This window comes from Euwallacea similis, chromosome 20 (genome assembly GCF_039881205.1).
Source record: "Euwallacea similis isolate ESF13 chromosome 20, ESF131.1, whole genome shotgun sequence".
NCBI lineage: Eukaryota > Metazoa > Arthropoda > Insecta > Coleoptera > Curculionidae > Euwallacea > Euwallacea similis.
The window spans coordinates 2,167,876-2,185,180 of NC_089628.1; the positions used below are offsets into that span (position 1 = coordinate 2,167,876).

Genomic DNA, 17,305 nt, shown 5'->3' on the forward strand with positions numbered 1-17,305 from the left:
ACATGCCTGTCTAAACCTATGAGATCGAATTCAATGTCAAGTTTGACAAATTAAAAAAAAAAAAAGGTAAAAACTTTGATAAATGTCAAACTGCGACAAACATGGCATTGGTCGTTCTTGAGCAGCTAAAACAGAAGTGAAATTAAGAATTGTGACAAATAACGTTGGTATGTAATAAAAACACTACAGAATAACAAACAATTAAAAAATGCTATTTCGCGTTTTCAACCAAAGAAAGCTGACAAATAAAAACAAACACTAAATATAAACATTAAAGTCTATTTAAAAATGAATGCCATTAGTTTGTAATTGATCATTATAGTCGAAATTTCAACAAACCTAATTTACAATAGAAATATGCCCTTAACTCACGTTAAGCAAGTATAACTTTCAATACGGTTTCCAAAGCGACACGAAACAAATAAAAATAAATTTAATAACGGGAAGCCCTCATAAATGTAATCTGCAAATGAGCAAACAGCACATTTTTTATATCTAATTTACATTTTATGTTACAGTCATTATTTATAATAAGTGCTAACTAAAAACCATAGTTTAACCCAAGGAATTTATTTAATTTTACCGAACGTTGTGAAAAATGATAAATAACGACATTTAAAATGAGATTTTTTTTTGCTCTCTTTTAGGGCAATTATGTTCTTGCAAGAGGAAGTTTTCTTCTATCTAATAGATGCTGCTCAACAAAATCTAATTTCCAACAAAAAAAACTTAACTACTGATAGACAATTTTTTAACGTTAATCGCAATATTATGAGGGGATCGTTTTTATTGCTTTTTAAAGTTTTTTTTTGCATATTATTTTCCTTTTCGAACATTTTTCTCTTTTTTTCTTTGCTCTTAATATCCTATTGGACGTCTGTAGAAACATTTTCCACCAGAACATTCCAAGATTTAAAAATGATTTACTGCTGATCTTCTTCGCATAAACTAACCCCTTCCGCACTTAAGAAAACTATTTGGATTCCCTATATCAAAAATAAAGAATTCAACTTTACCCCTGGTTAAGGCGTTTAATAAATTTATGCACATAAACTGTGTACCCGACCTATATTCCCGTGTGGGCGTCCCGTGACGTCACGATGCCCGTATGCATGGAGAATCTCGCTGGAAATGGCGTCGACGCCATTTTTCCTGGCTGCAATCCAGGAGTTTTGATGTTAAGATCATCGTATTTCAATGCAACACATCACGTGATATAGAGTCTGTTTACACTCTTTGAACATCCAAATTTTAATTTCGATAAAATTGTTAAGTTTGTTTTTCAATATTTTATGTGTATGTGCGGATCAAGTTTCAACGGCCGTTTGCTTTTATGGCATTCTTGTCAACTTAGAAACGATTCGCTTGCCATTGGTTAATTTAGGTTAGTCCCGCATTAATAATCGCGAGATAAGGAGCGAGAACACTGAGAACTTATTGTTGAAGAGAGAAAGAGAGTGGAGGGGCGTGTCCGACGTAATTAACGCTATAACGAGAAAAAAGACGAAAACCGTAGGAAAACACAGATGCAGCAACATATGTACGTGAAGGGAAAATCTGTATCCCCCCCAAGAAGTAATGCTTTGCGACTGTTCCTGATGGGAGAAAAGGAAAACCCGAGATGTTTTAGTGCATAAGTGCTCGGGGCGACTTTTGCTCATGTCACATTGGGGCACAATGAGGCCGAAGGTGAGGGGGAAAAGTGCTGGAAGTAAATCCCACACTACCCGGGAAACAGAAAATCGCACTAGATGTCTCAGGAAGATTTCACTTTGTGAGGAAAAAAAGTTTATTAATGTAGAAAGAAGACATCAAGCACGATAAATAGTAGAACAAATTGAGGAAGATACAAAGAAAAGAGGCAATGGGAGTACACTAGCAAGTAGTGGCATGACGGCGAAGACGGCGCAGGTTACTGGAGGGATTATGCCTGTTGAGATTCTGGTGGCAGAAAGGGCCGGAATCTGTAGAAGGAGAAGGGACGGAAGAGAGGATGCGAGAGAGCAACTCATGGATGAAGGGCAAAGAATGTGGATTATGGGAGCAAGAATGCTGGTACTGTGGGACGGCAGTAGACCTACCGGAACATACTCTGTTCCAGTGTCCAAGATGGCAAATACATAAGAACCAACTGGAGGAAATATAAATGGATATCAGCTTAATAAATTGACCAAATAGTGTTGTTTTCGTTTATTAAAAAAACGGTTAGAGAGTATTTTCTAATGGGAATGTCCCTGATATATTGACTTGTTTACTCGAATACTTAAACGGAATGGCTTGGCTTTAATCTACACATATTATGAATTGTTATGATGTTAAAAATATAGTTAATAAAAAGCATCAAAGTGCAAGTAATAAAGTTTAAAGTGCTAATGGAAGCAGACCTATAAGAGGTCTGTTGACCACTGATGAACACTAAAGCTCGGAAAATATCTCAAAAGACGACTCGTAGGTGTAGATCTCAATACTTGAATGGAAGATGTCTCTGAATTGATTTTTTAAGAACACCTTAAACTGCCCCATGAAAATTGTACAAATTAACACTATTTGAAGGGCGCGGTGCAGAAATCGGTTAACTTCAGTTTGTGGCAAATTTGAGTAAACGTAAATTAGGGCGTAAAATGGCCAATTTAGAGTCATCGGTGAGAAATTAATCAAGTTTAAAAGCTTTTTCTTAAAAAATTCATTTTTAATTTACTTCTTTTTTATATTTGAAAATATAAATTTAGCACGTTTTTTTTAATTTATTTGACATTTAAAAATTTTTAAAAACGTGTTCAACTTTAGCGTTCAATAAAGTTAAGAAAAAATGAATATAATTGTAAAATCGGTACTAAACTCCATTCCGGATGCCAGGAAAGCACACTTTTGGACTACAACAATTTTTTGCGCAATTTGCGAGATGAGAAAAATGGGAGTCAAATTAGGAAAACCCAGTCACAAAATCACGTCGACGGGTGATAATCAATAAATAACTTTACACAGCGTATTTGCAGAAAAAATAAAGACGAATGTCATGAATCATGAACATAAAGTGATGTACATACATCATGTGCAGACCAATTTGTGCTGACTAGCAAAAAATCTGATAATAGACTGATGGTTAAAATTAAAAGACTACAGATAGTTGTAAGCACTGGCTGATTGTTTTTTTGCAAATTTCAATTATCACGCAATTTTGCTAATTTTCTACACGTAAACAACAGGAAACGTGGCAAGGCCAACGGTTCTGCCAACTTTTTGGTGTTTTCCAAACCGCAAGATTGTTTGTTAAAATCTTCACTTATAGTAATGATAAGTCTGGGTACTTACATCAGCAATTTAGGAGGTTTTCTCGTGATTTTACAGGAATCAAACACGAGTGGTAGGAGTTATATTGCGTGGAGAGTAGCAACTCGTGAGTGCAACTAATCACTACCAGATAAGTTGTTGGACTACTGCACCACGAAATGTTCTAATAAAGATATAATAACAATGAGGAAAAACAACAGGCACTTCAAATAAAGAGATATCCATGTATGTTCAAGAGTTAGTAACAGCAACTGATTAGAATCAGAATATCAGACATTTGTGCCAATAATATGAAGACTAGTGTAGTCGACCGTGTTGATCTTAGATATTACAATTTTGCACTGGAATAAATGTAAATTATAGTAAAAATAGGAATTGCGGTGGAGAAGGGGGAAAAAGCGCCTATTTGAAAGTGTTCATACCTATTTATCGCTAGAAAAAAGCTCTTTACTGTAAGTCACTGATAACTTGAGCAAAAGCTAATTCACTTACTTTAATCATAAGTTATACTAGTCAACCTAAATTTCCTGTCCTACTTTGCCCAATAGTTCTCTGCTGTTCACTTTCGATTGCGGCTTTTGATGATTTTCCTTGTTTTTCCCCCCCATTTGGAGACAGTTATGCTGACGTCACGGAAAGGGCGTCGACAAGTCTGGAAACTGTATCATTCTTTTCTAATCCAGACTGCACGCGACCTTCGACCTTTCAGCAACGAAAATGGGAATTTGAATTTCAGAGCAACTTTCAGGGGAAATGTTTTGGTTGAATTTTCGAGGAGGAATTTCGTGGGTTTGTTGAGACACGTGATGAGTAAGTCACCCTCGGAGGGCGCCTTAGACCCGACTATTTTCAGAAATAATGTTGTTTTCTGGCTTTCAGCTCTGTTTCCCATTTTTTCAATCTAAAATACTGTGGCAAAGTTGCGTAAAAGATGGTAAAAACTGGAACTTTCACGCATCGTACCAGGGGAATGTGGTGCTTTTTAAGGAATATTATTTTGTAGTTTCACCCTGTAAAAACCTAGATTCTCAATTTTGAGGATTTGCAGCTCCCGTCTCGGCGAACTATTAAATCTCTCGACAGCAGAATGAAACATTTGTTTTCTTGCTGTCTCGAGATTACAGCTAAGCTCGAGCTGCCTCCGTAAACTATTCTCTCGCGATCTCTCGATCTCTGGAGATCTCGCGAGTAGACCGAAACAGACGTTTCCCATCTTGGTAGGTAATAGAGTATTACGCCCGCTCTGATTGCTACCTCAGCCGCGGGCGTAAAAGGTGGTTTAGATGGCATTTCTAATATCGATCTGCAAGATAGGAACAAAACTTTGAAATAAATAGAAACATAAATTTAACTGTGGATGTGAATAAAAGCAGCCACGTGCATTCAAATTCTGGCAATATCCCAAAATTTCGAAGTGAAGCTCGTGCACTTTATTTGTGCATTTTGGGCAATAAATTGTCTTTTTGATAAGCGGCGAATTCTAATTAGAAAGATAATTAATTGTGATCTAAAGGTTTGCTGATATCGCGGATCTATTTGCGAATGTAACCGTAGAATCTGTAACTGCGTTTGATCTCCTACCGGTTTAGGCGAGATAAAAATGAAAAATCAAACAAATATTGATTGATTGCACACCTTCTAATGTACATATCACACGTCAACATCATGTTTCGCCTTTTACGGTCCCTAATCGAATGTGGTCGAAGACAGTTTCCCTAAATAGGCCCGTTCGTCTTCATGTCAAACAGCGCGTCTTCTAGACAATCAGGACAAATTTATCAATCGATCAATCATCGTCAAACGAAAAAAATCATGGATCACGAAAGGCCTTGGCGAGGTCTGTGTTAAATCGTCGTAAGCTCGTCTTCGAAAATACAGGGACCCTCTAAAAGGCGTTTTTCTCTCAGTTCTTATCTCCAAATCTGGGACCTCCCAAGCGGCACTTGGCCCTGACATATGGTCAGTCCCAAAAAATCGGGCCATTATCACCAGCAAAACCATCACGGCATAATTTTTTGCATCCTGTTGTGGCCAATATATATCGTCGCATTTCTCCTTGGGCCCCATCAACATCACTTAATAGAAATAAATTTCTAAATGATCACGGTGACGTGTCAAGAATTTTAAATTAACCGCAATGATTAGGACTACCATCAAGCTGGGACTGGTATATTTTTAGCACTGTTATATTACGACCAATTATTGGTTATATGAATGACAAATGGTGATTTATCGCTGGTTTTAGTGGGCCATTTGTTGATCATTTTTTGGTTGAGCTTTTCGGAGTTCAATTGGTCCAGACATGCGACGCGTCGAGGGACTATGTACGGGGTGTTTGGAAGTATTGATTTAATAAGGACTGACGTGAAACTGGCCCCATCCACGGGAAGAAGTCTCATTCGACCGAAACGAAATCAATTTTGGAGAAATGGGCTCTGACTACCATTTTGGCTCAGTTTGGCTCCATAAACTTCTCGGGCAATTTCCCGTTTTCGTTTGATGCAATTCGCGTAATATTGAGTCTGTAAATAAGATGAACACCAGTTTTTCCGGCATAAAGGATATTTATCGTTTGATAATCAGCGGCAGATGCTGTTATGAAACAATTATGTCCGGTAGATAGGTAGTTTTTGCTCTCATAGATAACTTTTTATTACGTTTTAATTCTTGTTTACCTGATATCGAGATTGATATTGTATTAATGGCCCCTCCACTTACCCACTTGCTCGCATTAGTTTTCAATAATATCAGTTTAACACGATGTCCAAAAATATCTCAATTTATATCAATTGTCGGAGGAGACAAACGTACAATGTTTTTTCCTCGATTTTGAAGCGCTCTGTGGATCATTTTAACGGTTAGAAATGTTGCAGTTTAGGTCTCATTAGGGACACATTTTTTCTATCAATTAGGTTTCTCTATCTCTCCCAACAAAGGACTTATGGCCTGCTGAACGAAATTAGCCCATTGTTTCCGTGACTAAATAATATTATCATTAAACTGAAAAAGGAACTCATGCACAGCGTGCTCTTTTTTACCTCGAAAACTATCGATAATTTTATTGTACTCGTTACAGTACCCCTGATAATTAAAGCCCTCTCCGCCAGTTTTTAACGCGCAGATTATCCCCCAGAAAGCCTCTAGAATTTTAGTTCTTTACCTTAAAAAAATCAGATAAGTTCCAATTTATTCAGATCGGTTCTTCCCATCCAGAGTCTCTTCCTGAAATTTTCTACAATTTTTTCTTGGGAAATCGGTTTTCTTATCTAATTTTTTTTCGTTTTCTGGGGCTCCCGAAATTTTGAAAATAGGTTTATTGTTTTGCGTTCGGAAAACACGATCAAAAGCCCTTGAGAGGTCACACAACGCGATACCACTCGAACTCCTTCACGTGGAAACTAGCAGGAAACGATGGATTTCTCTGGGGTCACCTTGACAAATGCTCCAGTATCAAGGTTTTGAGGAGATTCAAGATGTTTTATTTCTATCGGTTTATGTGAGAATAAGGCAAGTAGTCAATAAACTAATCTAAACTATTTACAAGGTGATGCGTATACTTTCGGATGCACTTAAATCCGGAGAGATAACGGTTATTAACCTTGGTTAAAACATAGTTTTGTACTGATAACATCACCAGATAATTGAAATCAATTTTTAGTCGTGAACCTAACCCGATTTAACCCGAGCTAACCTAAACTAACCAGGGAGTACATTTCACGTTAGGTACAATGTCCTCACAATGGGGATAAATAGGGCAGGTTCCTCGAAGTGGGTCAATTTGGGTAGGTCAAGGCGGTCAAAACAAATCCCTGCTGATTCCAAGAATCGGCGACTGAACACAATTTAAAGAAATGCGCAGAAGTGTGGATGAGTGTATGCCCACCAGCCTATTTATTGGTACCATTGCGATATGCTCCTTTTTTATGGGAGATCTCCATTATTGACCGAGAAAGGTACTCAGAAAGAGAAAATAGATTAAAACTATAAAAAATTGAAATTAAAAATGTTCAATAGTAACCGGTGATTTACCAGGCAAATGCTCGGACACGAGAAACATTGTTTCTCGGGCGGACAATTTACAACCCTGTTTTCGAAGTTTATTCATTTGTCTTATTGGTGTGAAAAGTGTGAATCCCTAAGTCAATTTATTAAAGTAATTGATGTAAATAAACGATTCCCATTTCAATGGCTCAATTTACTTGACGCTTATTGATTTGTGATTAATGGAATATTAGCCAGTTAGCTAAATATGGCAACTTGTTCATAGAAAATGGTTAATAGGCCGTTTGATTGTTAGCAGATTCCCATCACGTCCACAATATAGCATCAAGCCAAATTTTTCAATGAAAACACTCACGTGTTTTAATGCTGTTACGAAAACTTCCTTCACACAGGCCTATTACCTTTTTTCTAGGCATTTCGCAGAGCTCCATTGCGACTCGCAGTATTCCAGTCTTTCCCACCAAGAAACACAAAATCACTTCACTTCAAGAAGTTCCACTCGGAAAATACTCCTATACATCAAGCACGAAATAGGGACCAAACTATGGGAAGGAAAACATGAAAAAGGAAAACATGAGGAGGTCGGAAAAGCGCGGAAACTCAACTGTTGGAAATTGCGGACTCGTGCATTTCGCCCGTTTGAAGTTGTGAGAATCCGCCGTTGAAGAAGACTGCACAGGACTAAATTTAAATTAGAAATGTCCAGCGTCGGGATTATTTTGAAATCTGGCCCAATCTAATATTAGAATTCGATTTTTATTTGCAATGTTTAGAACGTAAAGGCGTTTATGCAATATCATTATGGGGCTCTGTGACTGCTTTGGCAATAGGCGCAAGTATTTCATGGGAAGATCATCAATTAATTAAATTCGTGGTGATTTTCCTTGCAGTTGTCGTATTTTAGTGATTACACAGGGGGTCCGTTTCTGGAGCTCAGCGATGGGGGCCATAAAAGACACGAGGTCGGTTAAATTGGAGCAGAGCGGCGCAGATTGGAGTTCAAGAATGTCTCATTTTCGATGGCTGTCGGAGGAATTCAAAAAAACTGTCTACCTGCTAAACTTAAGGTGTCTAACTCTGGTTAGTTCAGGGCAGTCCTGGGCTACTGTCCCCTGCATCGAATCTGGCTTTTCGGATGTGCGAAATGGGGGAGAGTACTTGAAGCCCACCCTCCCCGGTCACCGGAAGACCACTCCAGGTGTGCTGAGAGATTTCATCTCGTCAGGAAAAAAGGTCAGTTCAGGCTATTACGACTTAACGAGGAAAAATGACGATGAAATGATGAAAAATGAAATGATGACATGCGGCATACCCCAGGAATCAACACTGCAGTCCTGCGGCACTGTGCCAGATGTGCCCAAGGCACTCGGAGTCTTCGGTATATATCTGTGCAGAATTGGGACGAAAAGTGAAAACCGTTGCCGGTGTTGCCAGAAGAGATGTGAAGACACTCCAGAGCATACTCTCCTAATGTGTTTTAAACAGGAAATGCAGCGGAAGAGAAGGAGAGCGAGTGAATTGAGAGTAAGGGCAAAACGAGAGGGAAAACCTTACGGAGTATGAGAGATGAAGCGGGTGGCGATTAAAAAGATGGTGAAGCAGATTATGGAAAGGAAACGGGTGAAGAAAGGAGGGGGGAAGGAATGGGAGGGGAAGATAAGCGAGTGTGCGCCGCGAAGTAATGCCGTCAAGGCCGTTCCGGGGCGGGGGTGAAGAAAGGGGGTGGTTATCTCAAAGGTCGAGCCATCTACGAGTGACAACTAAACGGCCTTCTGCCTTTTGAAGATTTCCGTCTTCTCGAGCAAAAACAGGTTTCTTCGCTGGGTGGCAGGCGTGATTCCCAAAACTTAAAAGTTTATATCAAATCTAAACAGCAGTTATCCACCGTATAACTATAACCTGTTAGGAGTAGCATAGGAATAGGCAGGTGATTTATGCAAGGTTTTCGCATTTCTGTGTTTGCAGGTTAGAAAGATGTGCTATTTAAAACTGGCGGGGGTCAGTGACTTTGAGTTTTCGTCAGACATTTCATAGTAAACAAGTGTAGAAAGTGATAAATTATTTGAGATAAATATTCGTATATTAGGCTAATATAAAAATAAATACAGCAAAATAGCATGGGAATCAGATGGATTGGGACCTGGAACGATTTTTGATTTGAAGGTATTCAATTTTGTAACGAACACCCGGTATAGAGAAGGTTGGGCCCCGTAGAGCAGGGGACAGAGCGTCCATCTGTGCAGATCCTAAAGGATCACCTGCAGCCAGAAATTAAGCCAAATATTTTGAGCAAAAGCTTAACAAAAATGGGAATTTTGAACATCCTATAGCTGGCTATCGATGGGAAACTAGTTTTTTGTTGGAACGCTCGTTATGTTTCAGCTTCCCGCGAGCTCGCTGAGGGGTCATTTGAACACCCAGTATATAGAATCATTTTCCTGTTAAATGTCTTAAAAGGGCACTTAATAGTCGCAGAAAAATTTCTTACTTCAATATGCTTGTTCCCAGGAAGCCAGGCAGTTTAGGCCTAGGGAAAACCTAAAATCGCAGCCTTATTTACCAAAAAACGATGCAGCGATAGTTCAAGTTTCATCACGAATGTAAATGTCATTGATCTTAATTATCAAGATTAATAACGCAATTCCAGGAGTTCTATACTCGGACTAATTCGCAGCTAATGTCAATAAAATTATTGGCAAAATTGTTTCACATTCATTTACCTGCAACTTTTATCCGGATGATTATTGCTACTTTCAGATGCGAATTTACCATAGCGTATTTTACCAGACTTTTTCGCTATTGTTGCAATCAATCCGGTTAAATCCGGTGCGATATGCCTATTGACGATTTGATCTAAATACAAAATCAACAAGACAAATCAATAATTGCTTGTTGATTTGTATTGTGCGAATATAGCACGAACATGTCTTTCATGCATGGAAAGTTTAGACGCATTTATCGTCCTACAGGGTGTGACACATGAGAGCTTAAGGAAAGATAAATTGGAATGATCTAAAGTGGAGATTTTGGAGCAGTTGGGTCTTATTCAAGCAAGTTCCTTCTTCATGAATTCACAGAATGTGAAAAATGAAACGTGAAGAATCTTTTCAGGGCGGTACGGCCCTGAAACCTGTACGTGTTAGATGGGTCACCCTATATGTTTTAACGCGTTTCACTTAACTTTCTGAACAGTATCTCATCAATACGAACAGCAACATATGTGTAAAGTTTAGAAAATTCCGACTGGTTCCGGAAATAATTGAGAAAAAACGATATTAGCTTATATTGGGCTTATTTGACTCTGAACTAGTTTAACAAGATGATTAAAAGTAACTCCCGCTTCTTTATTGGCAGTTTTCGTCTTCTACAAGTTACCAGATTTTTAATGCGATGTTTCGGATTTTCTCAGCCACCATCAACCTCTTTTTTTTAATACAGATCTTTCTTTTTTCTTCACCATCAAGTAAAACCACGATGAAAGATGGAGAATCTACAGTCACAAAATATGGGTTTTCAGAAACCACCGGATGTTCATACCAACCGAATCGGATATTTTGGAGCTGGAAGCATACGTATGATAAATTAGAATAATAAATGCCACTACTAATCGTTCTTCCAAAAACCCTGTAGTTGTGGCCCCGGCATAAAAAAATGCGTAATTATTAATAAGTAATTAAATAATTAAAATTTCTTAACCATAATATTTCTAGAATTTGAATGGTTTATTGTTAAGGAGGCCCATGATAATATCACATACGGCGCATTTCTAGACGTGTCACCCGGTATATTACCGAATTAGAAATTCTGATTTCTCCAAGACCGTTCAATGACTGTGTTTAATCGGTTGAATAGTTAAGTGGCATTATCAAGAACGAAAACCAGATTCAACCAGTTGAAGAGTTCCATATTGTGATTTAATAATAGACGCCATTATTTATTAGATGTACATAAAAATACATAAAGAATGGAATATGATAGGAAAACGAAGCGTATTAAAAATTCCAAAAGATTGCTTAATGAAGTATTTTGTGTGAAAATTGGGAAAATTGATATATCGGCATCGAGTCAGTCTTGACTAGAATGATCATTACATTGACTGCGCTGACTGATTGATGAGTTTTCCCAGCTGAAATAATGTAAACTTAGCAAACATGATACTTGTCGAATTAATCAACGTCCATGTTAAATCATGGGACAAATAAAACATTCAGAGAACACGAGTTCTAATAAATGATGAGTGATCTCACCTACACATTCCACCTTTTGATAATAAAATATTAATTATTACTTACCTTTATGAATCATATTTTTAGTAATGAGAGTCATTTGCGTGATTCCAATAATTTAAATTATTTTTAGAGGAATGCTCTTTCCCTAACTTGATGGTGGGGCTTGGTACAATACAGCTCCACACGTAAAATTGATAAACACCCAAAAGAGACATGAAGTTATGGGTAAATTAAACTGCCTCGATAGGCATGTCCCTAAGAACCACAAAAATAATCAACCCTTAAGATCAACGTTTAGCACACGCCCACACAACCACTGTCCGGGTTGTCGCTAAATATAAATTCCCCGAAAACAGGGCTTCGTCCCTGTACATTGATCTATTTTGACATTTTCGCCGAAGAAGGCTCTGGAACGCCATGACAGTTGAAAACAATTCAATTGTTTTATGTATTGTCTCTACACATTGCATTACTTTGGCATTCCAGCCGAAGATGGCGATGGGACACCATGATAGTTGAAAAAACAATTGAATACTTACGTCGTGTTGGAGATCTCTGAGTCCCGCTAAAAGTGACGATCAACCAGCAGTTTCCGAATTCAACGTGAAAAGTACAGTGGTTTGAATCCAGGTTAGTGGCGCAGGTAACAAATTAAGATATATGACGATATAAATTCTTTGCGTAAAGAAAATATAACAGACCTTCCAGTAAATAAAGGTGACGCTATAGTCATTATGAACTCTGTTATCTATTCCTACGTATAAATTAACGTAAATTCATATTCAGAGGAGTTCCTTGATTCGTGAAGAGCATGGAAAATGTTTTATTTTTTCGGTTTGCGGGAAAAACACCCTCATGACTTCGGTACGAACGCTATGTGGTGACTTACTTGCATTATATTTCATACACCACACAATCTATCGCAGCGCCATCTCGGTGCGTGACTATTAACATAAAATGCCGTGATGCCAGATCGCTATGAAAGTTTGTATGAAAATGATGCTTTAAGTTTAGTATCTAGTTCGTTGGCTAGAGGGCGGACGCTTATAATATTGTTTTAATTCGGATTTATCGATTTATGTAACTGGTAATAGGGTCAAATTATTGAAATGATGTTAAGTTTACCAGGAGGATTGTTTACATAGAAACAAAATTGCCAGTCAATGGGGAGCCTTGATTGTTAAATTGACAGAAACCTTAGGTTCTGGATAAACTTAGCAGGATTTCAATAATGCGGGCCTTATATTATTTAGTTCCGTATCTAGAGTTGCTAACATGTTTTTTGAAAAAGCGGCAGATATCTACGATATATGATTTTTCCACATCTATGATCATAATTTTTAATAGAATTTCAAAGTACGATAAACAGTTGGTGATTGAAAAATGGAGTTAACCAAATTTGTATTTAGCTCGCCCTGTACACATAAACACTAATTTAAAAAATGAACAATTAAGAACGTCCAAAAAGTCCGAAAATAAGTGCAAAAATGAATTCGTTCCAACATATTTGAGCGCACTGCAGGTGTTTATACTTACTATAAGTAAGTTGTATAAGTTGTAACTTATTCTCAATAAAAAAAAGTACTTACCTGAAGTAAAAAGGAATCTGATTCTAATTAAGAAAATAAACAAATTGTGAAATAAAATACGCAAATCCGATCTTATAAAAACAAGACAACCAACGAATACCGCGAGTTGTGCACTGCACGTATTATTATCAATTTTCTTATTAGATTATTGTTTACTGAGAAATTTAATCTAAACCAGTTAGAAGAACAGAAAAAAATCCAGTGTTTACCTTGCCAGTACGACTAATTAAGTACGAACTTGAATTGAGGGAAAAATCAATGCGGTAAGAGTGTCAAGGTTTTAGTGCACGTTATGAAGATTCAAAGAATGTTTCTAAATGATGCGAACTGGTTTATTTATCCTTTGGAAGGACAATGATGGGTTTTTAAAGATGATAATTGTATGAATTGAAAAAAAATTGGAAAGGCAAAGTTGGACCTTAATGATGATTTACTGCCAAATTCCTTACCAATTATGGCTAATAAAAGGTACATACGAAAGTTTGATGTAGAAATAAGCGTTATGCATATTTTAAAATTATGGGTGTCCCAAAAAACGCAGAATCACCCATAGAACCCAGTGAGAAATATTATGACATCTACGAAAAAAAAAAACATAATTTAGGAACGTCACACTTTTTTCGAACACTGTGTATTTGCTCCTATAATTTTTGCTCTACCTGCAGCTAAAGGGGACATCGACCCAGGACAGATAGTTATAACACCTTGTCGGCAAAAGGTTAGTCGTTTCCCAAATATTTTATAAATCTCTCCTTAAAACAAATGATCCCCAAGAAACTGAGCCCGTTGCTTAAGTAACTTAAATGACAACTCATTTGAATTCAAAATCCCTGTTATGCGTGCCTGAACTAAATTTGATAATCCCAAGTCGTCGCTCTATTTATATCGTTACAATTTTCGAAAACTAGTTGTTTTCCATGGTGGAATGCATTAGCACCACGTTGATATTTCTGTAATGAGGTTAACTGATCTGACACGGAGTTCAGTTAGTGACCCTTTTTATTGAACAGTAAAGGTGGCTTGATCAGGAAGCTAATGTTGGCTACGATGGTCGATTATGATCCTCATGTGCATAGAGTTGATTACCTAAAACATCCCACTAAGTAAGTAAAACCGTAGTCAGATTTACACTTTTGGGAATATTTATAACCTAACGGTTAGTATTTTTTAAGCAATCTTGAAACTCTACTCCATTTGATTAAAGGATGTCTGGGAACCGGATTGTTGGCCATGCCAGAGGGATTCAAGTACTGTGGTATGACATTCGGTATAGTGTTCTTCATTCTTATAGCTTTATTTGCCACCTACTGCATTCATGTGTTGGTAGGTACTTATTATTTGTCATTAAGCGTAGGGCGTTCCAAGTAAAATTAACAAGCTTTTTGGGGTCACCCAGTATTTATTTAAAACATTTTAAATAGCCATTTTGTGTATTTTTACTCGTAAAATTTAAAAGTGTTCTAAATAAGAGTAGTAAACTCTATATAAAACTAAAGAGCTACGGTATTCTGGGTGTTCCAAAAAGATTGCGCCAAACTTAAGAAGCTTATAGGGGACACTGTTGTGAATAATTTTGCATAGAAACCCTTAGTCAACAATGAGCCGTGTAGGCTCTTTTTTATGAATGTTTGTCCAAAAATATTATATTTTCTCGTTGGCATTAAGACATCGATATTTAAGATTTTATTAAAGATGTTTACTAAAACGTTCCTATGGAGGTGCAGAATAGAACAAGGTTCGAATTTCACGGTGTACCTGCACATTTGGTCCGACATGCGCATGATCATCTAAGCCTACAATTTTCTGGGCGGTGGACCGGAAGAAGAGGCACTACCTGTTGACCAGCGCGAAGCCCCGATTAAAGCCCGTTGGATTTTTTTCTCTGGGGTTACATTAAATCATAGAAATACGGAACTCCCATAGCCACCCAAGAAGAACTGTTGGGAGGAGTGATGACAACCTCTCTTTTCGTGCAGCAAGATTCGCACATCTTACATCGGGTGCGTGATTCAATGATTCAAAGAATAAATTTATGTAACCTGGCTGGGGATCATCATTTTGAATCTTTATTATAATTTTTTTTTCGTTATTTTTAATAAAAATGAATTGAATATCGTAGTCTTTTGGTGTCAACAACCTAACATTACGTTTTTGAACAAAAATGACTCTAAAACTAAAACTGCTAATTTTTGACTAGGGGTTTCTATAGAAAAATTGTTCATCACAATGTCCTCTATCGCTTTCTCAAGTTTGGCACAACCTTTTTAGAACACCCAATATAGTTTAGATTTTTGTAATCGTTTTGAAGTTAAGGTTTAAATCAAATTTTAATATAAATCTCGATTGGCTTCTTATACGCATTACTTTAAGGTCGGAAGTCAGTACATTCTATGTAAAAAGAAAAAAGTTGGCTTGCTCTTATATGGAGATTCCATGGAATATGCATGCGAAATTGGACCTGTGTGTTTTAGGAAATATCGAAAAATAGGCTCGTAAGTGTTTGTTTGAATTACTTATAAACTAAATTTCATTAAAACAACGAATTTCGATGGTCCTACAGCCTCTTATCCAACATCTTCCTGGTATCTTACCAAATAGGTGCATGTTGCATTTACTGGGTGTTCGTGGGAACAAGCCTCAAGTACGTTTTAGATGTTTACACTACAGAAATATATCCCCTGTACGGTTATATGTTAGTGATGTTCATACCACATTGCCTCATAATGTGTGTGAGAAACCTGAAGTTGCTTGCCCCATTTTCATTAGTGGCTGATGTAATTAGCCTTGTGACCTTTGGTGTGGTGTTTTACTACATTTTTGAGCACTTGGACAGCAGGTTTGATGAAAGGGACAGCATTGGACGTAACGTGCAAGATTACCCCTTATTTTTTGGCACAGTGCTATTTTCATTGCAGTCGCTTCCAATAGTAAGTATGTCTGTAAAGATTCGCTAAAAGTTAAAAAAAGGTTGTTGATTTCAGTGCATTTCTGTAGAAAACAACATGAAATCACCAGAATACTTCCTAAAGCCCTTTGGGGTCCTTAACATAGGCTTCGCCATCCTTTCGTTTTTTTACTTATTTGTGGGCATTTTCGGCTACTGGCGTTATGGAGACGACATTAAATCCACTATAACTCTAAATTTTCCACCTGAAGACATGTAATACATTTTTTTCTCAAAAAAGTCAATTAAAGAATTTGATTCGGAGCGAAATTAAAGACATTTAATTCAAAATTTGAATAAATTTTAGATTGGCAGAGGTCATTATCTTATCCTATTGTCTTTGCATCTACGTATCCTACGGCCTCAATGCCTATGTTCCCATAACTATCATCTATGACGGGTACCTTGAACCTAAACTAGGCGCAGATGCCTCTAAGTTGAAGAAGCTCACCGTCGAAATGTTGTTAAGGTTCTTATTCGTCATTGTTACCTGTAGGTATAAAAATGGATCAAATATACCTACAAAAACCTGGAAAATTGCTATCTTTTAGGTGCACTTTCAGTGACGATTCCACTGCTTGGGCTCATTATTTCCTTTTGCGGTTCGGTTTGCCTTTCGGCCCTTGGCCTGATTTTTCCAGCTTTCCTTGAAATGTGCGCTTACTGGGAGGAAGGTAAATCGAAACTGAAAACTTTCAGTTTCTGGAAGGAAATGGCCATGATCTTTATTGGTTTAGTAGGCATGTTCTCAGGTCTTTATAGCACAGTGCGTTCTATGTACGAAAAGTTATCTACTGGGGATTACTAAGAGAATATGGATCATTTTTATTTGTTACAACGTTAATAGAGAAATTAAAAACGTTATTAATCGGAAGTTTGTTATTTATTAACGATTTTCTGCTTGTAATCAACGAAAATTTCCAGAACGCTTCCTTGAAAGATCTTTCCTTCCTCGTAGATTTTTCTTGATCAACCATTCACACCACTTCCTTCTACTGGAATATTCCACGAATACCTAGAAAGAAAAGAAGCCAAAGTGCAGGTGGAACTTCCTTCGCCCAAGGTATATTTGTTCCAGAAAAAATTCCCTACTATTGTACAGATTAAATTCAGTGGCTGGAAAGGTATCTAGAATGAGGAGAATGGGCTGATATTCTGTTAATGTGGGAAAGGTTGCGTAAATGTTAATATGTCGGAGAAAATTTTCTTTAAAAACTGTCGAGTTAGTAAATCAAGTAAGTAAATAATGA

General features: G+C 37.3%; 2 protein-coding genes across 5 annotated transcripts in view; one reads left to right on the top strand and one right to left on the bottom strand.

The window, feature by feature from the left end:
* The window catches only part of LOC136415703 (proton-coupled amino acid transporter-like protein CG1139), a 31,979-nt gene extending 18,845 nt beyond the window's left edge, over window positions 1-13,134 (bottom strand). Inside the window, exon 1 of one of the 3 annotated variants that reach the window (XM_066400434.1) lies at window positions 13,112-13,134. Coding sequence is in view for 1 of the 3 variants with exons in the window: in XM_066400432.1 (XP_066256529.1) it covers window positions 7,695-7,724 (30 nt within the window). In the remaining 2 variants the exon portion in view is untranslated. Of the gene's footprint in view, window positions 1-7,648; window positions 7,985-13,111 lie in introns of those variants that run through there. The other 2 variants (XM_066400432.1, XM_066400433.1) reach the window with 2 other exon arrangements.
* An 807-nt stretch (window positions 13,135-13,941) lies between these two features.
* Window positions 13,942-16,929, top strand: LOC136415636 (proton-coupled amino acid transporter-like protein CG1139). Of its 2 annotated transcripts, XM_066400315.1 has the most exons (8): window positions 13,942-14,214; window positions 14,284-14,434; window positions 15,482-15,603; window positions 15,672-16,038; window positions 16,093-16,271; window positions 16,363-16,547; window positions 16,607-16,729; window positions 16,793-16,929. In XM_066400315.1, exons 1-8 carry the CDS (start codon window positions 14,147-14,149, stop codon window positions 16,861-16,863), a joined length of 1,266 nt encoding a protein of 421 aa, XP_066256412.1. In that variant the 5' UTR covers window positions 13,942-14,146; the 3' UTR covers window positions 16,864-16,929. The 2 variants fall into 2 exon arrangements, with proteins under 2 accessions (XP_066256412.1, XP_066256411.1); XM_066400314.1 differs by having other exon boundaries at window positions 13,945-14,214; window positions 16,607-16,929.
* Window positions 16,930-17,305: the final 376 nt, after the last annotated feature.